Below are 11,354 nucleotides of genomic sequence, written 5' to 3'. Positions count from 1 at the left end.
ACGAAAGAATTATTGATATTAATGATGTTTAAATTTCCCAATAACAATTTTTACATTGATGTATGAACTTGATTTAGTAAATTACTGTTTGATATTAATTTCCACTGAGAAATTATTTGAAACAAACAAACAAAATAAAAGCTAAACAAGTCTATCTGTTGGCCAGCTTTATTTATTCATTAACAGCTGATTTGAGATTATACAACGGCAAATTATTTTTCCACAGTTTGTTCTATAATAAACCCAGACGCTGGTTGTGAAACAATGCTTTGTCTGAAATAAGCATTTGGAAAGAATGTCCGATTTTCAGATGAAAGCGCTTGGCGTTTCGATTTATCGCGCTGAAAGACGTCTGGCAACCCTGTGATTGAGCACGTTAATCATAAAGTATCCTCTAGATGGCGCTCAGCGGCCCAGAAAATATATGTTCCATTAAACAGCATTTATTTCAGTAAGGCCGTTGTCATCACACTGTAGAATTTGTTCACTTAAATCTACAATCTTCAAAATATTTACGGTTTAATTGTTTACTTCGGACATACAAATGAAAACACAATGCTACAATCGTTATAAAATATAAATTATTGTACCCAGACCTCTAACCATTGTGATTGGGCCACCATCACCAGCGTTGAGAAAGTAACACACATCACGTGACAAGCCCTACAAGAAGTAGCTTTTCTAGACAATTCTTAACAATTAAATAAAGACATCGAGAGTCTGTCATAGTGATACAAGAAACATACAGTTATAAAAAAATAAAAATAAAAAATATATTATTTAAATCTTGTGTGCCTGACCAATTAGAAACAACTTCCGGGCCATCTGTTCCCAAACGCATCATGTCCATTCTACTCAGTCTCATATGACTTGTTTCGTTTCGAGACGTCCACGTATCGTGGGTGGAGTGAACTCTCCCATATGAACACGTAGACTTAAACTAGTACATCAGTGCAAAATCACACGTCAACTGACCACACCAGCGGTTTGGACTTCTTACATTCTTACCGGATTTTCTTTTATAAAACACATTTTCACGGAGAGAGAGGAACAGAAAGATAGAGAGATGGTGGCCAAACAGAGAATTCGCATGGCGAACGAGAAACACAGCAAGAACATCACACAGCGGGGCAATGTGGCTAAAACCACGGTAAATCTCAATTTTTCATCCTCTTGTAAAGTAAAGAAATTGAAATATGTATCATTAAACGTTTGATGTTAATGGTTACTTCCTTTACTGATGTAACACCGGTAGGCAGCTGTTTATAGGTTGTTCCTTATAATTTAAAACGTTAACTTCCTCAACTTGGGTTTTATTTATGTTATGTTATAATAAGGTTGGTGTCAAACTTGGTGTTTGATGTAAATGTCAATATGTTTTCAACAGAGAATCGCTCAAGATGAGAAAGCAGCAGTTGGACCATGGCTTCTTGCCCTGTTCGTCTTTGTAGTATGTGGATCAGGTGAGTTTACAATGCAAATACTTTCATTTTAGATTGCTTACTGTGTATTTAAAACATGAAAGCCTTTTTTATAAAACACTGGAAGCAGTGAGTCCACGTGTCAAATATGGGGTTCATAACCCTTGAGTGTTTAAAGAGACAAAGTGCATGTATGCTATGGTCAGATATCAAACCTAAATCACAGACTTTGATCTTTTTTTGCTTTTTCATTGTTAATGCAAAATGGAATTCAGCCTTTCATTATTGTGTTAATATCGGGGGAAAATATAAGTGAAATATGTACTTAATGCATTCATATGATTAACGTTTGAGTCTTATTGACAAAATGTTAAATGTTTTCCATTGCATGAAAACCAAATTCACTTTGGTTTCATTTTGGTTTAGATGTCGAGCTTTTAATATATGATGTACCACTAAATACAGTGTGACTAGCATTTGATCTAGCTCAATATTAACTTTATTGAAAGAAAGTTGGGTACATCCCCTAAATCCAATTCCCATGATTGTTCTAATGTTATTTTTATTCTGTTTGTGTTGTGACAGCGATATTCCAGATCATTCAGAGCATCAGGATGGGCATGTGAAGGGTCATCCATGGTTTTCCTCTCCAAACTTGGCTAAAGATCATCATTCCCATTTACTTATTTAATCTTCTCAAGGTCTTTTACTACAGCGCTGAGGTCTCTTGTGCCTTACTCAAAAACTGGAGGAACAATATCTTCCGAAAAATTCCAGTATGGGACTTTCGATTACATTGCTGCTGAATTCATGACCAAGGCAATAAACTCAAGACTTCAATGACTGTTATGAATTTTTCTGTTTTGTTGAAAAGAAATGCATCATTTATGTTTTGTGGGTTGTGGACCAGTTCAGTATAATTGTAAATGTTATTTTGTATAGTGCACCTTTATTGGATTTCCTTCTAGCATTAGAGCTGAATTTGTATCTTTGACTGTGCGAATAGATGGAGATGCACATATTTAGTTTTGTGTGTAGACATGAAACGTGAAATAAAATGAATTTTCTCAATGAAGTGTCTTGTGGTTGAAATACTTTGGGATGGGTACCACCCTTTACGCAACACCCTTTGTTACTCATCTCACTTGTCAAATTGTAAAATGCAGACAGACTTCAAACCTGAACCTGTATTTAGTATTGAAGCAACTTTACCTACACTTTGGTTGTGTCATAGGATATTTTACTTAGGATAGGGTGGGGAAATACTGGGGGATTGAGGGGTCTGCCTTTACACCTTTAAGGACTTGTAATAAAATGTAAGTTTGCATTGCTTTGTCTGAAATCATTTTAACTGGGATTAAGTTATTTTATTGCACTGCACTGTGTACATTAAGTTTGTTTGTTGTTAAATAACTTAGATTTAAATTTAAATTTGATAAATTAATTTGTAATCTGTCTTTGTAATCTGTAAGTCTTGTAAACGTTATTGAACAGTAGTAATCACATGAATAAACAATACTTTTCTAGTATTAAAATTAGTAGTTACAGTAAGTTCGTGAAAATAAGTATATTTGATTTTGAATATGTAATATGAAAGTGAACAGGGTCTTTAACCAAATTGACCATTAGAGGGCAGCACGATAATATTTTCCGAATACTTGCATTTTATACCAAGTGAAATATATTTGTGTTTTCCACACCGTTTTCTTATAGCAGGAGGAATTTTGAATATCAGAATTTTTTTTACAACAGCTGAGTTAAAAAAATTGATAATTTATCTTTGTATGTATGTCGTCAGTAGTGAAGATAGTTAGGATTAAACGTGTTTATCAACATCAATTTAAAAAAAAAATGTAAACGTTCACATAACTTTAGCATTTTAGCAAAAATCTGTAAACACACAATAGTTTCGAATGAATTTCTTTTTGCATCTGTCCTTTCCTTAATGATTTTTTTTCCCATTATGATAATTCGATGACATTTTTTGTTTGTTTGTTTTTTAAATAAGACTTACACGTTGACAAAAAATCTTGTTGGATGTTTTTGCCATCCGTGTCCTTGCTGCTGTTTGGTTGGACTTTTCTGCTGCGGACCCCGCACTGCCCTCTGTGTGTCCGCGCATGCGCACTGTCGCACCCAGCGCTCGTGTGGGGCCCGTGAGGATCCAGCGGGAGTGTTTGCTGTGTAATGGCGGCCTCGGTGTTGCTGTCCGCGGAAAACGCCGTGCCCACTTTTAACGTCGGCCACCCCGCCGGAGCCGCGACGGCGGGAGTCGCTGGCCATCACGGATTATCTAATGCTCCCGGAGCCACGTCCTGGAACCGCTCGCTGGACCGAGCGCTGGACGAGGCGGCGGCTACCGGAGTGCTCAACCTGAGCGGCAGGAAGCTGAAGGAGTTCCCGAGGAGCGCCGCCGGACACGACCTGACCGACACCACACGGGCCGGTACGGTCCAAAACCTTTCTTTATTGACCCACTTTAGCTTTGACCGAACCCAGAGCGGCGTTAAAGGCACAGGGTTCGAGTTATACACCAGTTTAGATGTTTGTGTGTGATTGTGTACGGGTGTAAACACACGGGTGTGTGCTGTACTGTACTGGGTCTGAACTCAGTCATTATTGGTCGTTAAAAATAAATATTTTACCTCAGAAATGACATTTGAGGTAAAGTTTAGATCAACTTATAAACATCTAAGGCAACAGTTGAGTTAAAACTTAAATTAATTAAGTTAAATAGTATAAGGTCGGTGTAAGGTATCTGTCAAACTCTGTCAGAGTTTTGATCACTAACATGTAGGTTGGTGGTTGAAGGTTTTAAACATTGTTCATCATCAGGTTAAGATGTTTAGACATCATGTTAATAGTGGTTTGTTTATGCAAATCACATGTTGATCAGGGTAATGGGCTGAGGTTATCGTGTAGGGATTTGATCATTTTGTATGAGTGTAGGTTAAACGATACTAGTAAGACATTTGAGGGGTGTGATCAAGTTAAGGTGTTTGATTGTAATGTAGATTACATTAGATCCAATCAATGCGCTGGATTGTTATGTTGATACTTCATATAGATGACTATATAGATGGGTGGTTAAAGGTTTCAAACATTGGTTATAGTGATTTGATCATTAAGATGTTTAGTCATCATGTGGATAGTGGTTTGACCATGTTGTAAATCAACTACTCTTCTTCGAGGGCCAGATTTTAAAAATGTAAATAATATGATGATTGCAAAAAAAGATACACACATTTTGTATCCAGTATTTTGCCTTTTAATTACTGAAAACTCATATTTTAAAAACAATTGCAGTTTAACATTGCAAGATCTAAATGTTAAACATTGCACAAAAAAGTGCAAGTATAAATAATCAACACATGTATTTTTGTATTGCACTGACTGTAATGCAGAGCTCATAAACTGCTTTTGTTTATAACTGTTTAACTTTCATACATTTTTACATATAGCCAGTCTTCTCATAATGACTAAAATTGCACTTCATGTTTTATTGTTTAATATTTTAAGGATGTATAGGCCAGACTGCATTTCCATTGTATACTACATTCGGACACGACTGCGGAGTTCGCCCCCTAGTGGCAGTCGTAATGAAATTTCAGTTTAGTCATAAATTTGTGTCAAAATTGTAGAGAAGCTCATTCCAGCGCAAGAGTCTTTTAATCTATGAATTGTATTTGTATTTCTACTATTTATGAATTTACTTATCAGTAATCAATCATTTTAAAGGTTTCAAGTGTTACTGATAAAGTTAAACAAAAAAGTATTCATAATTTTCACAGTGTAGTCGCACAAGTTTATCATTTGTCATGTACAGTGAAAAGGCGGCTTTAAAGTAACCACGCTGATTTTAAATCAGACAAAGATGCCTGGCAGTTGAGGATAGGACTTGATCATGTTTTGATAGGAGTTGATCAATTTAAGGTGCTTTGTCATACGAGATTGAGGCCTTTGATTTTACAGATTGTAGGTTAGGCTATGAAAGACCTTTGTAAGAAGTTTGTAGGGTTTGATCACTATAAGGTGTATGCATTTATATTTTATTTATTCACCAAATGTTTTTATTGTCTCATAAGGACACAGACATACTATATTTTATTTTTGGTTGGACAATGTACATATTAGTTTAGGAAGAATTTGTCATATCAACAGATTTTTAGCTATATGACACTTTTTACTGAAAATATAATATTTTTGTGGCCTTTAAAATCTTGTGATCCCTGACAATGCGTATCGAATTATTAAAATAATTAAATTAAAAACATTTGAAAAAAGAATAATGACTTTGGACACAAAAAATACATGCAATTAATCACCCTATGTGCGCATCATGATTTATATGAGACTTCAGGAGCATATAGACATGTTAAGACTTGAGATATTTATGCATTGCCAGAAGCACAATCAGAAGACATGAAGCATGTTATGTGTAGTTATGCTACATACGTCACTGTTTGAGAATCATATAAAAACTCTGTCCTTGGCATGTAGGATAAAACTAAAATGTATCCTGTATAAAAATGACTGAAGGACTGTTAGAGACTGTTAGATGTTATAAGGAATGCATAAATGAAAAGTTAATTAGTGGTTAAACGTATGCAGTTTGACAGGTTTATTGTTGTTGAAACTATGTATGACAATGAAATGACAGAGCAATTACATAAATACCGTTCAACAGTTTGTGCTTTTTTGGGTAGGGTTAAAAAAATCATAAAAGTAATGCTGACACAAAAGTATCGGTACAAATGGTACTGTGTATTGACATTGATAAATGATGAATAAAGTAGGGATGCACCGAATATTCGGCCACCGAAAATTTTCGGCCAAAATGTTGTGATGACGCAAACAGAAACCGCGACCTGCACTTGCTTGTCTGAAGCAACATGTATGCGGTGCACAGAGGCACATGCGGTTGAATGTGTCCGGTCCAGACGTGATCATCACAGTATGCCCTTCAAAGATCAGAACTCTTCATGTGTAAACTTAAGAGAGAGTCGCGCAAATGTGTCTCTGTAGGCCATTAACATACATTTGCCGAATGAAGCAATGAAAAACAACGTAACGTGTTTATGCTGCGCTGTTTGGGATTCGCCCTAGGTCTCAGTGCCCTCAATAGTGCACAAAGGAGTGAGACGCAAACAAGCGAACATAAAATCTTTCTATTATTGACAGGGCACATATAAACAAAATTATCTCCACAGTATTCTTTTTATAATAAAAACATTTGTTTATGTCTTAAGTGTATGTATAGATGTCTTAAAGAGACAGTAACCTCAATTAACCTACTTAAAACAACCCAAGACAAAGAGAAAATCACTTCTGTAGCTCTAGAAATAATAATATATTTAATTTATACAAAGACTGTGTTATGACTCATTTAATTTGATTTCTGTACCTAATGCTAATGTTAGCCCTTATTAATGTGCAACTTTGTTCTTTTTTAAAAATGTTTGCAATTTCTTTATTTGTTATTAGATTTTTCCCACCCCCTTTTTGCTGATCTGAAAAATAATCTGATGCGTGCCTCAAAAACTGTAATGTGATCCGAGCCGTGAGTTTTGTGATCCGTCACACACCCCTAGTAAAGTGCACAGTGATAGCCTTAAATGTATTTGTACTAATAATTGGCATAATAATTTATTTCAGTGTTTCGGTTTTTCGGCCTTGGTTTCCTCTTTTTCGGTTTCGTCCAAGAATTTTTATTTCCGTGCATCCCTAGAATAAAGCGTAAAACTCATTAGATGTGATAAGACATGAATTATACATGAAATGCCAGACCATAATATCACGGAAACTTTGTTTGGGTGAGCTATTGACTTTGGCCATTAAAGGACTGCCTAAAACACCCTAAAAACTGCATAGCAACCTGCTAAATACCACTTAGAGAACAGCTTAGCAATGCGCACAATACCTTAGCATCATAGCAGCAAGCCTTACACTGAAAAAAATGATTCATTGAATTTAATCAATTTTTTTAAGGTAAGTGGTTGCAATCAATTTATTTAAGCTACGTTTAAACAAAAGTTTTATATTTTATTTTACGTTACTAATCTTTTTTGTTTAAATGTAGCTTAAATAAATTGATTGCAACCACTTACCCTTAAAAAAATTGATTAAATTCAATGAATCATTTTTTTCAGTGTACATACACTGAAAAATTTACCTACTTACATTTAACATAATTAATATTTGCCCATTTAATCCATTACAATATTGTTTCAAACTAAATTTTAAATGTTTTTTAGTAGAGGTAAACATAACATTAATCAGTTTTGCCCATTAATCGGCACAGATAGTTCATTGGTGGAACAATCGGTTATCTGCAAATAATACATGCCGATAGATTTTCCAAGTGCGTCTGTTGCTTCACATCAATATGAAGTAAGTAATTTGCTGAATGGATGCTGCATTAGAAAAGAAACAACAACAAGCCCAAAAAACCCAAGTTTGTCGTCAAGGCTGACAGGACGCTAATATTATTAGTTAGACAAATATACACGCAGATAAATTCAACCCAGATGTTTCATGTCATGATTATTGCCATCGATTTGCATTAGTTTATATCCAGCTTGTTACTTTTATCCATATCTTAAAAGTAAATATCAAAATAAAGTTTTTTTATGGATTTCTAATTAAGATAAGAAAAGATGGGGACTTATTAATGTTTAGTAAGCTGTTATAGTAGAAGTTGAAAGAATTTCTGTTTTGTTGGGTTCTTAAATGGTTATCATTGTGCAGATGAGTAGAGCCTTTGCTTATGATGAGAACAGTCTTATTGACATATATCAGTTACACTGAAAAAAATGATTCATTGAATTTAATCACATTTTTTAAGGTAAGTGGTTGCAATCAATTTATTAAAGCTACATTTAAACAAAAGTTTTATATTTTATTTTACTTTACTAATCTTTTTTGTTTAAATGTAGCTAAAATAAATTGATTGCAACCACTTACCTTAAAAAAAGGATTAAATTCAATGAATCATTTTTTTCAGTGTATTTAGTGTTGTTTTGATCAGAAACCTTTACACTGTAAGTGCAAATGCCTCGATTAGAAAACATTTACATTGGAAATGTTTATGCTATATTTAGCTTCTGTTTTATTTAAGTGCAAGTTATGGTTAGCTTGATAATGTGTGCTGTTTTTGCAGTAATAACTTTATATTTCTAAATTTAAGTAGAACTAACATGATTAGATAATAATAACATATTAAACAAATTTTTACTCAAATCAACTCAATTTAATTGTGAAGTTAACTAAAAACAATTAAGTAAGTTGTACTAGATACATTTATTTAATATATAGTTTAATTGCGTGCAACCACTTACCTTTAAAAACAAAAATTCAGTTTAGGCAAGTATCAGTCACATTTTCCCCAATGATAATATTACAGTATTCATTGTAAAACTAATCTACTTGTAGTCGTCTTCAGCATCAGGCTATATGTTTGTAGAATTGATCACCGTAGTGCAAGACTTCAACTCTGAACCTGAGCACACACACTGTGTCTTGTGTTAAAGCTGTCTGTGTCAATATTGATCGTCTGTGCAGTGCATGCTGGGATATGTACAGCAATCTCTGATTTTATTCCCTTCCAAAGCCGATTTTAAAAATCTAGACTGTACGAAAACATGAAGAAACAAAGCATTCTCCGTGTTTTTGGATGACACTTTTGCACAAGTATTTGTTATGGTTTGCAAATGATAGATTGTATGCTGTAGTTTTGTTTCTGGCAGAGGCTTCGTGGTTGTTTTTAGTGTTAGGTTTTTTAGTGAGGTTCTTGTTGGATGATATGAGATGTTTTAAACTGGTTATTAGTTTTGACTGCAAAGTTTAAAATGCAATTATGTTTATTGTTTTAAATAGAAGTACATTTTTATCTGTATATTATAAGTTAAAAGTTAAGCCCTTAATTAGTTAACAGAGTTTATGGTTTTATTTATACCAGTTTTATGGATCTAAACCTATGAATGAACAATACAGTAGTTTTTATTCTCCATCTAAGCTCTAGTAATTTATATTTATGTGATTTTAATGATAATTGATCTAGCTATTGCCAAGAGTGCTACAAGAGGTGATAGTTGACCTCAAAATATATACTCATCTGTTTTGGCTGTGTTGTCTTCAGAACAAGCCAAATGCATTAATGTCCCATCGTCCCTCCATGCAGGTGTCCGACATGTAAAAGACATTTAAAGGCCAACTGTAACATTTGCCCATACAGAGATGCCAGTGAAGAGAAATGTGGAAGTCAACACAATTAGTTGTTTATTAACAAAATTTCATATGAATTCATTTTAGTTTTTTGTAGTGTACATTTCAGAGTAAGGACTTAATCACAGTAAGATGTTTTCATGACTCAAGCAAACCTCTTCACTTCTGTTTGCATGTAATTTTCATTATTCTCATTATTCGCTAAGAATTTGGTTATTATTCACATTGGCTACCACAACGCACAGCACCAATAATGAACTCGCATATAGTAGGTGTGTTTTGGCCACTGTTTTAATATATTTACTTCAAATGCACAATAGATACAATTAAAGTGTTTAAATGCCAATTTATTTCAATTCAAATAGACATACGTTACGTTTTAAATAGGGATGCTCCGATCAATGCCGATCTCCACTAATAATACGTGGCCGATAACTGTTCTGAATCGGACAGCCGATCTTATTACAGCTATTTCATGTACTACGGCTTTTGATCAGTAAGTCCTTATCGATTTAACATCACTGTCAGTGAGTCGTTTATAACATGCATTTGAAAAAGCAACACTTGTCAAACATAATTATTAAACATATTCTTTATTATCATGAAAATACCTGAAGAGGTTTGAAGAACAGCAATATAAATATATCCTTCAGCCATTTCATGGAGCTGCGTGTCATCACAGCTGCGTGTGTATTGTTCTTCGTTTACAGCGCATTTTGAGTTTCTGTGCGAGAGCGCCCCCTGGCTTTTGGATGTAGCGGCATTTCACCGTAATACATTGAGAAACATAGCAAGCATTATCGGCCGATCGATCGGAGCATCCCTAGTTTTAATATGATTATGCTTGCTGCGATTATGAGCTGAATTGCATTATTTTGATCAAAGTATTCATGTCAAGGGTGCATGTAAAATGTATGTATAACTAATTTTGTGTGCTTACAATCAGATGAGTTAAGCTACATGCACACCACCAGCCACTAGCGACGGCGGAGCGGCGTGATCTCATACAGTTCAATGGAAGCTTAACGATTTTTCTATAAAGTTGAGAATAGTTAAACTTCATGCAAATGATGAGCGACAACCAATGAGAATGAAGCAGTTGAGTTCACATCATAGTAATCTTACCCTCATGTTATCTAGGATGTAAAGGGTGATTCTCACAAAATCCAGACTTAAAAGGTGTCCAGCATCAGATTTTTTAAAAAACCATTGAAGACAATTTTTGAACATACACGATTAAGGTCTGAACTTACTATAACCATTATTTTTAGAGGATTTAAAAAAAATCCTATAAAATATTTACATTTTTTAGATTATCGTTATAAAAAAATATTATTACCACAACATGATATTACATTAAATATATGCATTTACAAACTCATGTTTTGGTAATGAGAACTAAAAAGTTATCTAGGTACTATAAAAAAAAAAAAATTCTACTTTTATCTGGATAGAAAAAATAAGAACTGCTTACCTGATAGCCATCTTGAGTGTCACAGTCAATTATGTCCCTTCCAACTATTAAAAAAAAAAGTTAGTTCCTTGAGGGCTTAAACAATGATTGAAAATTGTTACGGAGGATGAGAAAATTGGTCTTGGACACATTTATATTCCTTATTATTGTCTCTAAATTTACCAATGATCACCAAATACCACATGTTTTTTTTACTGTAAATGTTTATAGTATAACTGCACTGAAACTTTTATTTT

The 11,354-nt window shown here is 34.1% G+C and overlaps 2 protein-coding genes across 14 annotated transcripts in view; both read left to right on the top strand.

The window, feature by feature from the left end:
* The first annotated feature begins 885 nt into the window (after positions 1-885).
* Positions 886-2,492, top strand: serp1 (stress-associated endoplasmic reticulum protein 1). Its single transcript, XM_055174131.2, has 3 exons — positions 886-1,150; positions 1,388-1,463; positions 2,007-2,492. Exons 1-3 carry the CDS (start codon positions 1,067-1,069, stop codon positions 2,045-2,047), a joined length of 201 nt encoding a protein of 66 aa, XP_055030106.1. The 5' UTR covers positions 886-1,066; the 3' UTR covers positions 2,048-2,492.
* A 993-nt stretch (positions 2,493-3,485) lies between these two features.
* lrch3 (leucine-rich repeats and calponin homology (CH) domain containing 3) overlaps positions 3,486-11,354 on the top strand; it is a 100,398-nt gene continuing 92,529 nt past the window's right edge. For 4 of the 13 annotated variants that reach the window (XM_073853822.1, XM_073853816.1, XM_073853823.1 and 1 more), the window contains exon 1: positions 3,488-3,867. In XM_073853822.1, the coding sequence (XP_073709923.1) occupies positions 3,609-3,867 (259 nt within the window). In that variant the 5' untranslated portion in view covers positions 3,488-3,608. Of the gene's footprint in view, positions 3,868-11,354 lie in introns of all 13 variants that reach the window. The other 9 variants (XM_073853813.1, XM_073853812.1, XM_073853817.1 and 6 more) reach the window with 5 other exon arrangements.

Source organism: Misgurnus anguillicaudatus, chromosome 15 (genome assembly GCF_027580225.2).
Source record: "Misgurnus anguillicaudatus chromosome 15, ASM2758022v2, whole genome shotgun sequence".
NCBI lineage: Eukaryota > Metazoa > Chordata > Actinopteri > Cypriniformes > Cobitidae > Misgurnus > Misgurnus anguillicaudatus.
The sequence above is the reverse complement of the archived record's forward strand: the minus strand, read 5'-3'. Positions and strand labels throughout refer to the sequence as shown.